The 20579-nt window shown below is 47.6% G+C and overlaps 1 protein-coding gene across 1 annotated transcript; it reads left to right on the forward strand.

The window, feature by feature from the left end:
- The first annotated feature begins 3214 nt into the window (after positions 1-3214).
- On the forward strand, positions 3215-15924 carry Plin1 (perilipin 1). The gene is made up of 8 exons (XM_035441372.1): positions 3215-3259; positions 6645-6849; positions 8780-8862; positions 10092-10344; positions 10857-11029; positions 13116-13316; positions 13747-13992; positions 14729-15924. Exons 1-8 carry the CDS (start codon positions 3215-3217, stop codon positions 15065-15067), a joined length of 1545 nt encoding a protein of 514 aa, XP_035297263.1. The 3' UTR covers positions 15068-15924.
- Positions 15925-20579: the final 4655 nt, after the last annotated feature.

Genomic DNA, 20579 nt, shown 5'->3' on the forward strand with positions numbered 1-20579 from the left:
TGGAGAGAGTTTAGAGGAAGGCAGTGAGCAGGAAGCTCAGGACTGGCAAGGTGCAGGCTGGGAGGAAGGCATGGGGACTATGTCAAAGTTCCTGTTTGAAAAGTTCCCTTACACATCTGTCCAAACCACCCCTGCCAAGGTAGTAGCCTAGCAATAGCTGGCTAGCTTCTCAGAGAAGCTGCCTAGAGTTCATGGGCAGTGTTTTGCAGATAGCTATTTTGGTCTTTGGGTCTTACACATTAGAGGGGGTGGTTGGAGGGTTGGAAACTGCCATTTTCTAGAGTCTGTAAACTCAGTGTGGCCCTGCTACCTCATCCTTGTATCTTTCTCCTTCTCTGCTAACCCTCTCCTCCTGGGTCCACATTCATGAGGGATTTATGAAACTACAAAGCCCCAAGGAGCTGCACAGTCACAGTTGAACACTGCTGCTGAGGGCTTAGTCAGCAAGTGTTTGAGTGCCCTGTTTGGCTTGGGGACCCACCTGTGCACAGAATGGCCAAGATCCCTGCTCTCCTGTAGTGGAGGGAATGAAGCAGCATGAGATAGCTTGGAGAACTGCCTCTTACCCTTGCCCCCTTAGTATTTGCCTGGCTCTTTTCTTTCTCACCTCTCACCCACATTCTAGAATCCCAGTGGAAGCAGCCAGAGGACCAGCTTTGTCAGCAGAGTTTTAGGCACAGAGCCCTATAGCCCCTCTGGCCCAAAGCCACCGCCTGAGAAGGCAGGCTGCCCTTTAGCCTGGGTTGTGTCCAGATGGGAGCCTTCCAGATCATTTGTCCTGGACCTTGAAGTGAGAGCAGAGTCCACTTTACATACTTCCCTCCTTCTCCAGAGCTGCCGTATAGCTTAAAAGCTCAGACCAAGATTAATAAGTAGCAAATGCTTCACTTATTTATTACTTCTTTTGGAAGTTCCATGCTCCACATTCCTCCCTTTCCTGACATCTTATTCCCTGTCTTATTTATTATTATTTATATGAAGGTTAAACAGGGACCTATCTGAATCTGTTTCTTTTTTTATTTTATTTATTATGCATACAACATTCTGCTTCCATGTATATCTGCACACCAGAAGAGGGCACCAGATCTCATAATGGATGGTTGTGAGTCACTATATGGTTGCTGGGAATTGAACTCAGGACCTGTGGAAGAGCAGTCAGTGCTCTTAACCTCTGAGCCATCTCTCCAACCCCTGAATCTGTTTCTTACATCCTTATTTTCTATTACATTTATTTATGTAGTGTGCTTGTGTGTGTGTGTGTGTGTGTGTGTGTGTGTGTGTGTGTGCGCTCGCGCGCGTGTGTGTGGTGTGTGTGTGTGTGTGTGAATGCGTGCACATAGGTCAGAGGACATTTTGCCAGAATCAGTTCTCTATCATATAGGTCCCAGGGATTGAACTCAGGTGGTCAGGCTTGGTGGCAATCCCCTTAACCTGCTGAGCCATTTTGCTGAACCTACTGCCCAGTGCCTTTCTTTTCTCTTATCCACACTAACAACTTAGCAGAATCAAAACATAAAGATCTGCTGCCAGCTAATATTTAGTGTTGTCCTCTCATCCATTTTGACTGAGGCCTTTCTAGATGGTCTAAAGCTACTGGTTGGGCCCATAGTGTTCTGTCCTCTTTAATCAGGCACTAAAGTTTGAGCCTGGGCTTGAGTCCCTGTTGAGGAATGAATGGCACGTGCTGATAGTTCTTGTCTGTCTGGGTACTATTGGCTGCCAACAAAACAAAGCTCATCAGCACCATCACTTCTCCCGACTCAGGTGAACAAATCCCAGTGATTCTCCTCCTTCCTGTTCTGGTAGTATCTTAGGCTATGCCCTCAGTCCCTGACTTTTTGAGGCAAGCGCTTGCTATGTCGGTGAGGGGGCCCTCCAATTATCAATCCTGCCTCAGCATCCTGAGTGCTAGGATTACTGGCACTTGCTACCACAACCAGCTTCAAAATATTTTCTTAAACTTTCAAGATTTACAAAGGTTAAAACTATTCTCTCAGAGCCCAGATTATTAATAGCTCAACTCTCAACTCTATTTTGTCTTTGCAAGTAATTTATCTTGATAGTCATCGACTAATACAGTAAGCTGAACCCATCCCTGTGTGGGTTTGAATCATGCTGTTCACTAGTCATCCTTGCTAGCAAATAACAAAGGATAGGAGAAACTATATGGGAGTATTGTCCATAGAAACTTTTGGGGAAAGGGACCAAAGATTACAGAATTACATGGAACTTTGAACTTAGGAGTTTAATGACACAAGTACTATTGCCTTTTTTACGGAAAGCAATTTTTGTCATTAAAAGCCAGAAATATTCAGGAACTATTGTCTCGGGGCTCTAGCACAGGACTCCTTCAGCTCTGTGAGCCTTCTCATCATTGGCCTAACAGTCCCCACAGAAGCTAGGATGAGCCCAGGGGACATCCTGGGTCAGGCAGCTATGGTAATGGGCCACCCATCTTTCTCTTCCTCTTTGCCCTCCTCCTGCTGGGAGGTCTGAGAGGCATTGCCCAACATTCTCTGGAGTGGCTGGAGGATTTCTGTGGAGAAGTCTTCTGCAGTTGGGTTTTCTGAGACCGAGGTGGCTGTCAGCTGCAGTGAGTGTGGGGTCCCGGGTGTCTGCTTTACCTGAGTGTTTAGAGGGAAGGAGCTGAGAGGAAGAGCAGATGGGGAACTTACTGAGGGATGCAGAGCTCTGCAGAGAGACCATTGAGGAAAAGACACAGGTTGAAAGACCAGGGCACAGAGTGGCCATTGGCTTATCCAGAAGACAGTTCTTTTAGGAGAAGGCTTACCTAGTTGGCAGTAGAGGGAAATAGTAATTAACTAGAATTTTGTCATGAAGAAAAGTAAACGCTACCCGACGCTCATTCTTTAGTCTCTTTGGGACTCTGATTTAAGAGCCCCAGACTTCATCCTAAACCTTTTCTCTCATTATCTCGTCAACCTAACTTATCTACATTTTCTTTTGTCTTGAGCCTTTAAAAAAAAGCATCAATTTTGAGCAGACTATGGAGTTCACTTTGAGCAGACCAGGAGACTCAGTGTGTTGGGACTCCAAGGAGTGGCCTCTCTATGTGACATTCACTCCCAACCTAGGGCAGCTGAGCTCTCAGTGACTGTGGGTGGCTGTGAGAGGTAGGGAGCCACCCTGTGGTTTGCAAGTCTGTGGGCTTCTGATGGACCTGGGACTCTGCTTTGCAGCCTGAAGAGGAAGGATGGCAATGAACAAGGGCCCAACTTTGCTGGATGGAGACCTCCCTGTAAGTAACCTGGGCTCATGTGAGATGGGGAATGGGCCACCAAGGGAGAAGGGAGTGAGCAGAGAGGGGAGCCAGGGGACCTAAGCAAGATGTGTCTACCTACGTTCCGAATTCACTGTCCCACTATTCCTGCCCTTGCCACCATTAACAGAGGTGTTTGGGGAACTGGGAAAAAGAGAAGATGCCTGTGATGGTCTGGTCTAAGAGCCTTGGAGAAAAGGATAGGAGTGCCAGCTGGGGGCTAAGGAGAGACAGGGAAAGAAATCGCCATGTCCTAAACCCCAAGACAACAGTCCACCACCCAGATGAGCATGTCTGCCATTGGGTGCCCATGCATAGTCTGTGACTCTGCAATGCACTACCTGTGCCACCGTGTGCGAGAATACACTGGACTTCAATGTGTCCAGCATTTATCTCTGGCCTGGATCTCACCATGATTTTAAGTAATTCTGATACTTTTATTAAAATGTCCTTGATTTGCTTTGCCAAGACCTCTCTGATTTGGGTACAGTTCAGATGTTAGTAAAATTCAGAGGTATGAGCCTGTAGGAGACTAAATTCATCCAAAACTAGGCTTTGATGAACCTCTGTACTAGGGATCACTGCCTTTTTTGTACTAAATCGTAAGAGATGTGTAAATGGGTCACAAAAAATGTTAGGTCTTCTTATCGGTTAATGGTTTTTTCCATTCCCAGCCCCTTTCTCCTTTAGCTTTGTTCAAAACCCTTGAAAGCACTGCGCAAAGCGTTAAAGAAGGTGTTTCCGCATGTAGTCTAAATCCCTTTCTCCTCTAATAACTGACTTACCAGAAGGACAAAAAGCTAAAATAACATGGCTGTTTGGTCCCCTGGCCCACACAGGTCTCCTTGATGGCATGTCACAGGGTGCATCTAAAGTCATACAGAGCTGGAGCTGATGGGTTAACCTTGAAGAGTGGCTCATACTACTTTTTCTATGGACAGTTCTTAACAAGACTAGGCAAATACATACAAGTTCCCAGGATTGTTGACAAATTCCAAAGGCCATGAACCCATGACCAATCTGCCACATCCTCTCCCAATCATTAATTTATTTGGAAGTACATTCCATATATTCCATTTCAAACCTGACTTGGAAGCAGTCCAATATAAGTGACACATGTTTATAATCTCAGAACTTGGGAGGTAGAGGCAGGAGAATCAGATGCTGAAGGCCAGTCCAGCCTTGGTTACATAATGAGTTTAAGGCCAGTCTGGACTAAATGAGACCCTATCCCTTTTTCATTGTTTTTGGTTTGCTTTGGCTTGGTTTGGTTTTTTGAGACAGGGATTCTCTGTGTAACAATTCTGGCTGTCCTGGAACTCTCTTTTAGACCAGGTTGGCCTTGAACTCACAAAGATCTGCCTGCCTCTGCCTCTGGACTGCAGGGATTAAAGTGCTGGGTGTCACCACACCCAGCAAGACCCTTTCTCAAAAACACAAAAAAATCAAATCAAACCTGACTGAAGTCCTGCCTCTGCTACTTACTATCTGTGTGATCTTGGGAAAGTTATCTCCGAATCTCAAATATTTCTAACAGCAAACTACAGTTAGGATTGAGATCAAGGCACCCTGGAACCCTACAGCATAATGGTCTCTAGTAAATGTTGCTTCCTACTAGGAGACCAGATCCATTCTTTCACTGGAAGATTGGGCTCTTTCTACTAGCTAAAGTGTAATTATGTAAATGCTGACAAAGCAAAATGCTTTGGTAAGAGATGACTCCACTACACACAAAGGCTCAGATTCACTGGAGTACCAACTTAAAAATGGAGTGTTATAGCCCGGCAGTGGTGGCGCACACCTTTAATTCCAGCACTCAGGAGGCAGAGGCAGGTGGATCTCAGTGAGTTCAAGACCAGCCTGGTCTACAAGAGCTAGTTCCAGGACAGCTTCCAAAGCCACAGAGAAACCTGTCTCGGAAAAAAAAAAAAATCAAACAAACAAAAAATGGAGTCGTATATCTTAAGAAAGGCCATGCCAAATCATAAAGTGTCAGGAGGAAAGGGTCACAAGCCCATTGTGTGATCCACTTATAAACTAAGATAGGAAATGTAGCTATTGCCTATAGTGAAGGGACTTTTGCAGGGAGTCACACCTAACTTGAAGTATGTGATGGGCTGACACACAAAAGGTGAAGTAGATTTGTCCAGGGTTGTTCCTGTGGGGCAGGGTGTGGAGGCAGACTTGAGCTCAGCAGTCATCCAACTAGGGAGCCAGCCACTCTGTGGAGGCATCAAGCCCACCCAAGGAGATTTCCAAATACAAGTCTAGTGAGACTTTCTGGAAAGGAGTCTTGCTGAGGAACCTCAGGAGGCCCAAATCCTGCTATTCTGTGTAGTTAAGAAGAGCCTGTGGGCGGTGGTGGCACACACCTTTCGTCCCAGTACTGGGGACGCAGAGGCAGGCGGATCTCTGTGAGTTCTAGAGCAGCCTGATCTACAAAGCAAGTTACAGGACAGCCAGAGCTACACAGTAAAACCCTGTCTCAAAACAAACAAACAAACAAACATACACAGAACAAGAAAAAAGAAAGGAAAAAAACGTAAATAAAGAAGATCCTAAACATATTCTACAAGGCACAGCTCCATGTATGGCTCATTTCTCCAGAGTTAGGCTTTCAGACAGGCACTGGGGAACTAGAGGACATTCTCCTGGGAGAAAGGAGGCAGACACACATAATCATACAGGGTGACAGATGTAGAGATAGCCCAAGGACAGACACAGCCATGATGGAAGAGAATCAAAAGTTGGTCATGGTGACACATGTTTATAATCCCAGCATTTGGGAGGAGGAGTCAGTAGGATCAGTAGTTCAATGTCATCCTTAGCTAAGTAGTGAGTTCAATGTCATCCTTAGCTAAGTAGCGAGTTCAAGGCCATCCATGGCTAGTTGAGACCCTGTCTCACCAAGGAGGTGATAGTGAGAGAATAATATTCTACCCAGTAGAAAGGGATGTTCGAGGGAAGGCAAGCCTATTTGGCAGTGGTCCAGCATTTATAGACATGGGCGAAACATCTCAGAAAGACCATTAAAATGTTTAGATGAAGCTACCAGTTGAAGGTGGACTAACAGATACATTAACTTTATCAGTCTAAGAGGCATGATCTGGGAGGGAGATGGGATTTGGCTTGTACAGATCACCTCAGGAGTTCTCCAGAATCTAGGTAGTGACCAGGAATGCCTGGCAGACAGATTCAGTTTCCCTGTGGGCTCCTTCATGGTCTTATGACTGGGCCATTTATAGACACCCTGTTTCCCTTACACTTGGGCTGGCCTCACCAACGTCATGCAAGACCCAGGCTAGTGTCAGCTTGCAGGGAGGTTGAGCAGGGAGTGGGGTATAACTTTTTTCTTTGCCCACAGGAGCAGGAGAATGTGCTCCATAGAGTCCTGCAGCTGCCTGTGGTGAGCGGCACCTGTGAGTGCTTCCAGAAGACCTACAACAGCACCAAGGAAGCCCACCCCCTGGTGGCGTCTGTGTGCAATGCCTATGAGAAGGGTGTACAGGGCGCCAGCAATCTGGCTGCCTGGAGCATGGAGCCGGTGGTCCGCAGGCTGTCCACCCAGTGTGAGTTCTCATAGAACCTGGCAATGGCCTGCCTGCCCACTGATAGTCATTCCATGTCTATCTGTCTGTCTGCTTGCCAGTCTATCTGATCATCTCACAACTTGTTTGTCCACCTCCCTTGCCTGCCTATATTCAATTTCCTGGTCTAATCATCTGCAGATATAGAGGCATACATGCAGATCTCTTTGTGTCTATACAGCCTCAGCTGCAGCCCAGCCTAGGACATCCTAGGCTAACAATGACACCCAAAGAATTTTCAGGGGGATAGATGGGCAAATCTATGTGAGCAATGGTGAGTGGAGCCAGCGGCAGGACATCTCGAGTCACGCGGGCTCCAAATACAGCAGAAAGAGCAGTGTCATGAACCGGAAGTCTCAGTGAAAGCAGGGCCTAGCAGTGCAGAAGAGCACCATGGAAAGAAAAGGCCCATTCACCCGGCTGCTGTTACTGGCCTCGGACAGGTGGGGCAGTAGAGAGCTATCAAGCAGGGACCTGGGGGCAGGAACAAGGTTTACCCTGTCTCCATCAGAAAATGTGGTCTCTAAGACTCAGCTCGGCCAGGTTGGTAGTGGGTCATGCCTTTAGTCCCAGAACGCAGGAGGCAGGGGCAGACAGATCTCTGTGAGTTCGAGGCCAGCCTGGTCTACAGAGTGAGTTCCAGGACAGGTTCCAAAGCTACAGAGAAACCCTGTCTGGAAAAAACAAAAAAGACTCAGCTCTTGTCAGAGTTGAGGGAAATCTAAGCAGCGCCGAGAAGTCTAGCATCTTCTATCGTCCTAATAGATTGTGGTTATGTGAGGATTCTACCCAGCAACCAGGCAAGGAAGCCTTAAAGGCTCCATTTCAAATTCATGTTCTCATAGATGGCCCTGGTTAAACTGAGTGGGTCACAAAAAAAAAAAAAAAAATGACAGGAACATGAGAAACAGATATGAGGGTTGGCAACATTGGAAGAGAGACAAGAGAAGATGTGGGGATGTGTATAAAGTTATCCAAGAAAAACTTATTCAACTAATAATAATAATAAAAATACTGAAGGCCCTATGCTAACCCTCATGGGTGCCCTTATTCTGTCCAATCAGAAGACAGCCAAAGTCATCTGGGCTCTTTGTTGTTTCAAAGAAACATGAAAGAGTACCTATAAATACTCTTTAAACCTGTGCCTTCCATGACCTTGGCCACAGAGCCTACATCCTCAGCAGACCACGGGCAGAGTGCCCTAGAAACACCTGCATCCTCTGGGGCATGTCCCACTCCTCAGGGCAGCTGGGTCCTCTTCCCTGTGGCGCCTTTCAGCTGCAGCCATCTTGACAGCTGGCGGTTAAAACTGGTCCTAGGGACAATCTGGAGCTGCTCTGGCCGTGACTGTAACTCCATCATCTCCAAACCAGGCCTGGTGCCCCTGAGGCCAATGGCAAAGCTCTGGTGCCACCTGGCACACTCCCTCATGGATTCTCACTTCCTCACACCCTTCCTGAACACTGAACAGGGAGGTTGGGTGGAGAGAACAGCCTTTGGTGGGGATTCATAGAGCTGCCATCAAGTTTGCCTGTGCATTCACACTTTACAAACACATGGGCTGTCGGCTCTGGCTCCTGACAGGAGGGGGCAGCAGAGAGCTGCTGTCCAGGGCCCTAGAGGTAAAGAATGGGGCACCTGTGCGCCTTTCCTGGTGTTCAGACCGGTGGAACTCGTTAAAGCCACATGCTGAGCAGGTGCAGGTCTTACCGTCTCTAAAACGGCCCTGCTCTCAAGGCGTCATAAGTACCTACCTGGGGGCTAAAGATAGCAATGAGTCTCTGGCTCCAGATGACCTGGTAGCCCAAGGGCTGGGATCTGTGGGTCCCAATGTACTTTCCTTTGAGACGGAGGCCACTGTTATTTTCTCAGGAGGGGGCAAGGATCACCCAACACAGCCTTTCCCTTTCAGTCACAGCTGCCAATGAGTTGGCCTGCAGAGGCCTGGACCACCTGGAGGAAAAGATTCCGGCTCTTCAATACCCTCCAGAAAAGGTGAGTCCTTCCTCTTCCCTAGTGCTCCCTACACTGTTGCGACCTCCTCTCAGGAAGGAGAACAGCTGATGTCCTGGCTGTGTAACTTTCTGTGTTCACGGGGTGAGCGCTTTCTTAGGCAGGTGGAGACCCCCGCTTCCTCTTTCTGTGGGGTCAGGTAAAGTGGTGGTGTCTGGGATAGCAGGCAAATGCCTCAGATAAGCTCAGACAGATACTTTCATGCCCCTCAAGGGGCGGAAGGAAGGGCTAACCCCAGTGTGGACCCTCCATAATTGCACAGCCTTCTGATACTGTGGCCTTGAGATCTGGGACTCTGTGGGTTTTCATAGGACTATGTGATGACAACAGCTACCTAAGATCTTGCATCCCTCTCACTGGGATCTCGGGATTACATACATGGCCTCGAGATCCAACACTTTATGGACCACGAGACTAAACAAGTCACTTCCCTCTGGCCTTATCCAGTGCTGGCTTCAATAAGGCCTATGACCTCATCTCTTTTACTGCCCAACCACCAACCTGTCCTACAAATCTCCCCCACCCTGCCCTTGCCAACAGCTGAAGAATGGGCTTCATGGAGCCCTCCCAGGTCATCCTTGGTGATGGGACTTGCTACACTCATTGTGCAGATGAATAAACACAGCCTGAGGTGGAATACACTCCTCTCTAGTGCTCCAGACCAAGTCAACTTGTATTTGTCACAGAGCAGCTTCCGGGTCTCAGGAGGAAGAAGGCAAATTACTCCATCATAAAACTTGCAAGAGGGCCATTCATATCTATCTATCAGTGTGAACAGTGTGCTGAGGGACAGACAGAGGAGGGAGGGTAGGGCTTTGGAAGAGGGATGCCTTGTGTGAATGAGGGTATCAGGACTATCCTCAAAGGATGGATCTTCACACAGTGTAGAAGCAAGGTGGCCGGCACAGCAAAGATGGCCTTTTCCTTTCCCACATATCCACATATTCTTGCTGGTCCCTGGGTCCATTTTTAATTTTTTAATGTTTAGACAGGATCTCGTACTATAGCCCAGGCTGGTCTGGAGTTCACTATGTAGCCAAAGATAGTACCAAACTCATGGTGATCCCTCTGCTTCAGCTTCCAGTCCTTGTATTACAAGTGTGTGCCGTCATGCCCCCGTGTGCCTGGGTCTTTAAATGGGGCCCTCCAGGGAGCTGGGCTCAGGGCCTGTGAGGAAATCCAACAGCTGACTGTCTCCCCACACTCCTCAGATTGCCTCTGAACTGAAAGGCACCATCTCTACCCGCCTTCGAAGTGCCAGGAACAGCATCAGTGTGCCCATCGCAAGCACTTCGGACAAGGTCCTGGCCAGCTGCGAGCTAGCCTTGGGGATGGCTAAAGAGACAGCAGAATATGCTGCCAACACCCGAGTTGGCCGACTGGCCTCTGGAGGGGCTGATCTGGCTCTGGGAGGCATTGAGAAGGTGGTAGAGTTCCTCCTGCCACCAGCCAAGGAAGAGTCAGGTACCTGCCCACCAGACTAGCTTGCTACCCTGGGATCAGTGGGAGACTACAAGTATTGCTGGCCTTGTGCTGGCATAGGGAATGCCCCTTAGAATCTCCAGAGGATCTCAGTCCTTTAGTCCCTCCATTCCAGGTGTGTGTGTGAGAGAGAGAAGGAACTGGCATTGGCTGTCACTAGTGGGGTCATGGTAGAAGTAAGGCAACTGTTTTCCGGCCCAAGGTACAAGCCTGAGTCCATTTTCTATAGTATTTATTCTTTCAAAATTTTACATGTATGAGTGTTTTGACTGCATGGATGTGTGCACACAGCGTGTGTGACTACTGCCTGCAAGAGCCAGAGGAGGATCTTGGATCCCTTGGAACTGGAGTTACAGATGGTTGTGAGCTATCAAATTGGTGCTGGGAATTGAATTCAAGTCCTCTACAAGAGTGACAAGTGCTCTTAACTGCTGAGCTGTCTCTCCAGGCCCCTCAGTCCCTTTTTGATGTTTTCTTCCATATCTTCTATTCAGCCCCCGCTTCTGGACGGCATCGTGCCCAGAAAACTCCCAAGGCCAAACCCAGCCTCATGAGGAGGGTCAGCACCCTGGCCAACACTCTTTCTCGACATACCATGCAGACCACTGCCTGGGCCCTGAAGCAGGGCCACTCTCTGGCCATGTGGGTCCCGGGTGTGGCACCCCTGGTGAGTGTCTGCTCAGAACTCTGCCTAACCCCTGCTCTGTGGGTTTCCCAGTCCCTCTGTCTTGGGAATATTCTTCAAGCTGGGCTGTGACTTTAGACATAGAGACAGGGGCTTAAGAGGATGGTGGGCTAATTGCCCAGACTGTGGAAGAAGAGAAAGGGCAGTACACAAACCGTGTGGGTGGTCCTGCCCCATCACCCTCTTCTGTCTCCCCCACCCTCCCTTGGAGTCTCCCTGGCTCCCAACATTCATGACTCCAAGTGGGCCTCTTACGTGGGCCTTCCCACCTCCGTTTGCTACTAAAACACTAGAAGTGTCACCCATAAACAAATAAACAAAACAAAAAAATCACAAAAAAAGCACATCCAGTGGGATGAGAATCCCAATAGCCTTTGCCCCAGACTGTGCAGATTTGCAGTCTTTCCTTCTGGGGGCTCCTGTCTCCCCCACCACACCCAGGCCAAGCTGCTTCTCCATTCATCTTGATAAGGTTAGGCTGCAGTTTTTGGAAATACAGAACTTAGTGGGAAACTAAGAGGGGAAAAAAGGAAAGGAAGAAGAAGAAAAAACATTAAAGTCAGGCATATAAACACAGACTAATAATCTCCACACCTGGGAGTCAGAGGCAGGGGGATTTCTTCAAGTTCAAGACCAGCTTTGTCTACAGAGTGAGTTCTAGCATATCCAAGCTATATGGTGAGACCCTATTTCAAAAGACAACAACAGAAGACCCTTAGACAAAGACAGACAGAAAACCAGAGACAAATGAAACAATGAGGACATGGAGGTGTCTGGACTGGGCTGCAGCTGGGTAGTAGAGTGTTTGCTTGCTCTGCTTACTCGAGGCCACACACCTGCAGAACTACAAGAGAAAACCCAGGAGTCAGCAGGAAGTGACTGCTTTTCAGTCATGTGAAATGTCCTTTTACTTTATTTTTTAAACTTTAATTGACTAATTTTTTTTGAGTTAGGGTTTCATCCTGTGGCCCAGGTTAGCCCTTAATTTGTGGCAATCTTTCTGCCTCCACCTTATAAGTGTCGGGATTGCAAGTGTTTCCCATCACACCTGGATGTGAGTGGAAATCTTTTTCAAATTTGATTTTGACTTATTATTACTCTGTGTGTTGTCGTCCTCCCCTTCTGAGATATAGGGGGATGCATGCTATGATGGCATGATGGCCCCTGTGCCAAGGTCAAAAGACAACTCTTAGGGGCTGGGTCACTTAAGAAGCAAGACAGGAGGATCCCTGCAAGTTTAAGGCCAGCCTGATCTACACAGTGAGTTCCCGCCAGCCAGGATTACATAATGAGACCTTGTCTTAAAAAATAAATGTAAATAAAAATAAATGAATAAGCATCCAGGTTGGGGATACAAGCTCAAGCTTTGTAGGGAAGAGCCCCGGATTCCATCTTAACACTAAAAAGAGAATGGCCAGAAAGAATGTGTGGCTGTAAAGTCAGAACATGTGCCACAGACTGGGGAATACAGATTGAAGAGACTTTTTTTTTTTTTTTTTTTTTTTTGAGACAGGGTTTCTCTGTGGCTTTGGAGGCTGTCCTGTAACTCTATAGACTAGGCTGGTCTTGAACTCACAGAGCTCCTCCTGCCTCTGCCTCCCGAGTGTTGGGATTAAAGGCATGCGCCACCAACACCCGGCTGAGACTTACTCTTGGGGTGTTGAAATATTCTCTGTCTCCATCTGCTATAGCTACATAGGGTGTGCTTACAAAAATCGCCAGAGTTCTATGCTAACTATGTATGTTCAATGACAAGCTATTACTAATAAAAATGCTGGGGGAGAGACTAAGTAGGTGATTCAGTGGTTAAGAACACTTGTTGCTGTTGCAGAGGATCCAGGTTCAGACCCGCCCATAACTCCGGTTCAAGGGAATCTGATGCTCTCTTCTGACCTCTGTGGGCACCAGGCACATATGCATACGCATAAAATAAAACAAAGATATATATATATATCTGAAACCCTGTGGGGCCAGCCTCTGCTCACCACCCCTGCCCCTGCTCCTGAGACAAGGACCTTACAGCCTAGAGGGGCCCACTGAGCCAGCTCCCTCTGCCATCCTCCCTCAGAGCAGCCTGGCCCAGTGGGGCGCATCAGCAGCCATGCAGGTGGTGTCCCGGCGACGGAGTGAGGTGCGAGTGCCCTGGCTGCACAACTTAGCAGCCTCCCAGGATGAAAGCCATGATGACCAGACGGACACCACCGAAGGAGAGGAGACAGACGAGGAGGAGGAAGAAGAGGGATCGGAGGTTGAAGAGAGCGTCAGGGAGGTGATGAAGAGAGTGAGAGCCTAAGGCCTCACGGCCCAGGGGTCGGGGAGAGCAGTAGAGGGGCAGGGTAGAATAAAGGACTCTGTCCCCAGGTCACCCCCAATCCACAGCCGACTCAGTATCTCTGTGTCCCTCAGCGGGCTCCACAACACCCACAAAAGTAGGCAGGGCGGCCATTGCTGCTCCATTTTGCAGACAGAGAGACTGGGGTTCAAGAGAGAGGAAGTGACATGCCTTAGGCCTATCCGCAGCTAGGGACAGACCCAGGCCTAGGGTTTTTTTTTTTTTTTAATTTTTTTTATTGTTGTTGCTGTTTTATTTTTTGTTTCTATTTTGTGTCCTTGTTTCCCTCCTGGCTCTGGGCTGGTGGTTAGGAAAAGGGTCAGAGGAACTGATGTAGGGCAGGGGCTAACGGTTCTCTGGCCCACAGGTAACAGCCCTGCCCAACCAGAGAGGCCTCCTAGGTGGCGTGGTACACACCATGCAGAAGACTCTCCGGAACACCATCTCAGCAGTGACCTGGGCACCTGCGGCTGTGCTGGGCACGGTGGGAAGGATCCTGCACCTCACGCCAGCCCAGGCTGTGTCCTCCACCAAAGGGAGGGCCATGTCCCTATCCGATGCCCTGAAGGGTGTTACTGATAACGTGGTAGACACCGTAGTACACTATGTGCCGGTGAGTCCCACCACGGGGACACCTACTCCCAAGGTAGATTTGACTGAAGGAGATGTAGACCCCCCTCCACCGCCTCCCTTCCAGCCCCTGGAGACCCTTCTCCAACTTCTCCAATCTTCAGTACTCAAAACCTTCTTACACACTGATCTTTCCCAGCCCAGAGTCACATGTTCACAGCCCTGGCCTCAGACCTCTTCCCTACTTTGTGCCTCCCATTTGATGATGGAGTCGTTGGTCTGTGAGTCCCTAGAGGCTCAACCCTCTCACTTCAGCTCCCAGAGGAAGGGCCTGGCAATAGGCTTTCAGGGTACCTGGAGCAGTAGGCTGTGCATTCGAAGGACAGTAGCTGGCCCTATGTCAGCTCTATCAACCTGCGGGGAGGTGGGGCAAGACTAATGCCATCTTTTTGGGAATCCCTGAGACCCTCTCCAAAGGAAGTTAGAGGTTGAGCATGTTGAAAAAGAACAGGAGGTGCCCCTAGAGCTAGCCAGGGGAAAGGTTACTCAATCATTGAAAGTGGGTGGGTGTCATGCTTCAAGGAGGGGGACTGCGCCCACTACCAGAGGCGATCAGAGTTCTTAGAACCTTAGGGGTCTCCCGGATGCCCTTCATCCTTATGGCCTATACCCCAGTCTGTGCCCTTGTGATGGCTGCCCCGGGGGTGGGGGTGGGAGGGGAAATATGCCAAAGGCCATAGAAAGGGCAGTGACTCCTAACAAGAGTGCCTGGCTGTCAGCTTCCCAGGCTGTCCCTGATGGAGCCCGAGAGCGAATTCAGAGACATCGATAACCCGCCAGAAGAGGCCGAGCGCAAGGGGTCCGGGGCGAGGCCCGCCAGTCCGGAGTCCGCACAGCGCCCAGGCCAGCCTCGCGGCAGCTTGCGCAACGTGCGGGGGCTCAGCGCGCCCTCCTGCCCCGGTCTTGACGACAAGGCGGAGACGTCGGCGCGTCCCGGCTTCCTGGCCATGCCCCGAGAGAAGCCTGCTCGCAGGGTCAGCGACAGCTTCTTTAGGCCCAGCGTCATGGAGCCCATCCTTGGCCGTGCACAGTACAACCAGCTGCGCAAGAAGAGCTGAGAGGGCTGCGTCCCTGCTCGCCCCGCTTCGCCACAAGGAAACAGAAACGACACTTCTAAGTGGGTCTCCTTCAGGGCGGCCCCTTGGGAGCCTGAGCCACATCCCCACGATGCTGTCGAGGCATCACTTCTAAAGCATCCTTTGGCGGCCTGACCATCACAGGCAGTTTTTAAGGGGCACCGGAGCAGCCGGCAATTCTCATTTCATGGCTTTCTTTACTTTTCTTTAGCTAAAAAAGCAATTGCTTAATTGGATTTCTCACTTCTTTAGCAAAACTGGCCAATGACACCTGACTGGTTCTAAAATTCAAATCCCTTCTCTGTGAACATGTATTTATTGCTAAAAAGCAGTGAGTCAGTTAATATTTTCTTTTATTTTTCTTTCTCTTCCCTCCTCTTCCTCCTCCTCCTTTGTCTCCTCCTCCCTCTTCTTTCTTCCTTCTCCCAAGTAGCCCAGACTGGCCACTCCCTCTGAATGTCAGGAATTCTCAGGGCATCTTTAGCACTGAGCTCTGAGACCCTCTGATTACCTAGCTCTCAGCACGCTGCTTTAAAAGAACAACAAGGTGCCAAAGCCTTTGTGTGCTTATTTAGATAACAGTCCTAGTTTCTGAGTCTCTGTCCCCTGCGCAGGTGGGGCCTCTGCTCTGTCCTCTGTAGTGCCAGCTTTTACTCACAGCCCCACTTCCATTGAATCACTCTTGCCTTCTCCCTGTATGGTCACTCTTGAATGTTGATACTCCAGATGCTGGGAGCCAACAATGGTCAACTTCAGCCTAATGGTGTATATTATATTATTATATAGAGGGCATATCCATAGCCACCATTCATTTCAAATTCCATTTTTGGAAATGTCAATATTTGGTCAATCTAAGAAATTCATAAATATACTTGTAATGTTCAAACATTTCAAGGTGTGTGTTTTTCTTTCTGGATTTCTCAGTTCTCTTTCATAAAAACAGCCACAGTTCAGTTTCTCATGGGTCCTTCCAGTTATAGGCTATGCTTGGGCAAGCACATACGTATAAACATCTACCTTTACTTATACAAACTGTGGGTGGTGTCCTCCCTGGCTTTTCCCACTCTGATCAATACATCATTTTTAAATGCTTATAATGCTTAAAAAACAATTTGTTTCTTTTGCTTTACATGCACAAATGTTTTTCTAAATATATATGTGTCTGTGTACCATATGTGTTCCTGGTGCCCACGGAGGTTAGAAGGGGGCATTGGATCCCCTGGTACTGTAATAGGTAGTTAGCTGCCATGTGGGTGCTGGGAATAAAACCTTGGACCTCTGCAACAGCAAAGCGTGCTCTTAACCACGGAGCCGTCTCTCCAGCTCCTCAACTATACATCTTACCAATTTTTGTACCAGTATGAGAAGTCCTACATACTCTTTTGAATGGTAATCCATGATATGAAAGTAGTAAGAATAATTTTGTGTAGCTACCTTCCTAATGATGAACTTTTAGGTTGTTTCCTTTTCCCTCCCGACTGTAAACAGTAAGGCTGGAATGTAGCTCTACAGAACAAATGCTTCATATGTACAAAGACTTGAGTTTGGTTGCCAGCAAAACACACACACACACACACACACACACACACACACACACACACACACACAATCTTATGCATATATATCTATGGACAAGTTGTAATTTGTAACCATGGCTTTCTTGATGAAATAATATGTGATTTGAAATACTGATAATTCCAGCTGTCTTTCCAAAGGAAACTCTATTTTGTTCAGTTATTGCCATCTGCTGCTATATAAATGTACACAAACCATTAGGGCGAGTCTGTCGTTTGTTCCTTCCAGAAATCCATAAATACACCATATGCTATTGGAATCCCTCAGACCCAAGAGTACCTTCTTGACCCCTGCTGTGTGGTATGCTGACCCCCGGTCTTTGGCAGACCTCTGTTGTAATGAGTTCTATACCATAATCCATGATTTTGGAGTTTGAGGATGCCCAAAACAGAAATGGGGGGTGGACAGGGGCACGCACATGTGAACATGACTAGTGCACTCCTCCTAAGTACACACCACACTCAGGAGTGCCCTGGGATGTAGTGGGTGTGGATCTGGCAAGAGGGGATGCTTAGATGCTGGCATGCAGGGCTGTGAAGACAGAACCCAGCCTGCCTATCAACAGTAGAACTGCTTGGGCAGCCGCTAGAAAGTGATACCAGGCCTGGGTGTGCAGAGAGAAATGCAGGCTTGTCCTGGCCTCCCTATCTGTTTGGAGCCTCCCCACCCACCCTGGATCTCCCTATCTGCCCTGGATATGTCCTACCCCCCCACACACACACATATACAGCACTGCAGCAAAGCAAAACAAACCACAAAAAGTCCTACTGTATTTCTTGAATGTTTGTATTTCCCCTTCTGTGAAGTGGCAGTCAAAACTTTGAAGTATTTTTCTCTTGGTAACTTATTTTCCTCATTGAGGCTTGGGGGTTCTGCTATTTTCCCAGACAGTGATCACGCACTGGCTGCGCGGGCCACATGCATTTGCCTTCCACATGTGAGTATTGTGTTCATCTTCATGGTTGCTTTTAGGTGAGCAGAGGTCCTTTTTTTTGGGGGGGGCGCTTTATTTTGGCCAGGTGGTGTTGGTGCACACGCCTTTAATCCCAGCACTCGGGAGGCAGAGGCAGGTGGATCTCTGTGAGTTTGAGGCCAGCCTGGTCTACACAGTGAGTGCCAGGATAGGCTCCAAAGCTACACAGAGAAACCCTGTCTCGAAAAAGCTACTACTACTAGTAGTAATAATAAATAAAAAGGCTTTATTTAGAATTATGTGTATAAGTTCATGTCTGTGTGTGGGTTTGTGCACATGAGTGCAGTACTCCAGGAAGCCAGAGATGGTATCTGATCCCATGGACCTGGAGTTAATAATTGGTTGTGAGCTACATGATGTCCTCTGCAAGAGCAGTATTTGCTCCTAAGCACTGATGGATTGATTTTTAATTTGATTTATTTAAATTTAGTCAAATTATAATTTTATATTTTGTAATTCTTAGTTACAAATTTATGTTTTTTAAAGATTTATTTATTATGTATACAGTCTTCTGCTGACATGTATGCATACACACCAGAAGGGGGCACCAGATCTCATTACAGATGGCTGTGAACCTCCATGTGGTTGCTGAGAATTGAACTCAGAACCTCTGGAAGAGCAGCCAGTGCTCTTAACCTCTGAGCCATCTCTCCAGCTCTAGTTACAACTTTAAGGTATTCCTTTCCACAAAGTCATTATGATGTTGTAACATGACCCAGAACTTAGTAGGCCCTAGACCTTAGCACAACTGATACCATGATGGAAGTACCACTTAGGCCTTGGAACCCAGCAGGTAGTCAGCAACACCTGCCAAAACAGGAACAAGATCTAATCCCTCAAATCCTGTAGTTCTGGGAAAGTCCCTAAATGTACTAACCTTGCTTTTTGGCTTCCATAGCTCCACTTCTGTTATTGCTAATTAAGGTGTGTCAACCCAGGATATGGTTTTGTTTTGTTTTGTGTGTGTGTTGTATGGTGTGTGTGTGTGTGTGTGTGTGAGAGAGAGAGAGAGAGAGAGAGAGAGAGAGAGAGAGAGAGAGAGAGAGAAAGGAAGGGAGGGAGAGAGGAAGGGAGGGAGGGAGGCTTAAGACTTCACTTGGGTCCTGAAAACACTCGGCGTAGTCACCAGCTGTCTAATAAATACTTTCTATTGCCTTAAACCTGTGTCTGAGTGGTCTATTCTGGTAGATATCTCACAGCAATGTGTCTTGAATTTCTCCAAATATTTTCATAATGTTGTTCTATAAAATTGGTTACTTTTAAAAATATGACTTAAGTGAGGGTTAAATTTTTCCAGCCATGTGGAGAACTGACTTGAGGCCTATAGGTTTCCCAATTGCTTCATCCTGAGATTTCTTTAGTGCTGAATACTGCTGAAGAATTGAGAGTTTCTCAGAGGTCAACTGGAAATTTCTGACCTCTTGTTGTCTGATGCTTGGTTGGAGTCAACAGATCAAGTTCTGTTTGATGTCTCTGGAAGCCTGACTTGCTTCTGCTGATCAACACCCTGTTATACAAGCCTAGTTTCTGGTATATTCTGTTTGTTTATTTCTGTGGGAGTATCTGAATCACAATGGCTCCAGTTTTGAGATCTGCTTAGGCATCCCCACACTGCTCATTGGCAGGAGTGTCTTTGCTACTCCTCGAACTTTGTGTTTCCATTTAAGTAATAAAAACCAGCTGGCCAGATCCTTACATCCTTGTAGGCCTACCACAACTTTCAAAACAACTGGTTTTTTCTTTCCTTCTTTCCTTCCTTCCTTCCTTCCTTCCTTCTTTCCTTTTTCTTTCCTTTTCTACCTCCCTCTATCCCTTCCTCTTTATCTTCCAGGTCTCTTCCCTTTTGCCTCATCATTTTCTCACCTTTTCCCTCTCCTCCTCACCCCTCCCTTTCTTTCTTGGGTCTTGTATAGATAGCCTAGGCTGGCCTCAAACTTGATATTTAGCTGAGGCTGGCCTCAAACTCCTGATCCTTTTGTCTCCATCTCCCCAGTTCAGGGATTGCAGGTGTGCACCACCATACCTAACAACAACACCTAAATTTTCCGACCACAAAAAAATTCTTTCAGTTCTTGACCCAACATGTGGAACTGTCTATTTTGAACTGGAACCAGTGATAAAGACCACAGTTTGAACACTGGGATGGGCATACTAGATTGTCCCCATGTGGGTTTTGGCAGTAGATGTGAAATCATTACTTGCTCACTGGTAAGGGTTAGGAAAAGGTTACTTCTTTGTAAAGCCATGAATTCAGATTGACAGTTCCAGTGATGTCTAACACTGAGAATTCCACAATTTTACCGTAACATTAACCGCTTTAGTGTTACCTTCTCTATAGCTTAATTACTATAATTGCTATTATAATTATAATCATAACTCCTCTGAAAAAATGTGATGTTTCATCAATCTCTATCATCCTCTGTGATGTTTATGCAGGTGCAGCATCTGGTTTCTTCACATTCAGCATCTCAATGAATCTCCTTGGTTGTCTTGGTGGCAGGCCGCTCTGCATTTTGGGTTATCCCTGCTCAGCTCTCCAACTGGCTTAGGATTTTTGGGACTGACAGTGGAATTCTATGGCATGTGAGAGAAACTCTACACTGTGTCCACATGTCCCAATTGCTTTACCTCCTTCACTGAATTGTGTTTTGTAGGAAGTGCCACAACTTCCGGCAAGTCCCATGCCTCAGCTGGTGCATCTGACGAAGAGCTGTCTGGTGTTCTCCTGGTGACCCCCTCCTCATCCAGGAACCAGCCGGCCACTTGCTTCTATTTCGAAAGCCTAGAATATGACTGTGGTTGACTTCTCGATAACCATGTCATCTCCTGAGGACCTGTAGATCATCACTCTGCCAGTGATTAGCTCAGGGATGAACAGACCTAACCATGTGACATACAAGGGGTAAAGGAAAGAAAGGACATAAGAACAGGTCACTTGATTCCAAG

Source organism: Cricetulus griseus, chromosome 3 (genome assembly GCF_003668045.3).
Source record: "Cricetulus griseus strain 17A/GY chromosome 3, alternate assembly CriGri-PICRH-1.0, whole genome shotgun sequence".
NCBI classification, from domain to species: domain Eukaryota; kingdom Metazoa; phylum Chordata; class Mammalia; order Rodentia; family Cricetidae; genus Cricetulus; species Cricetulus griseus.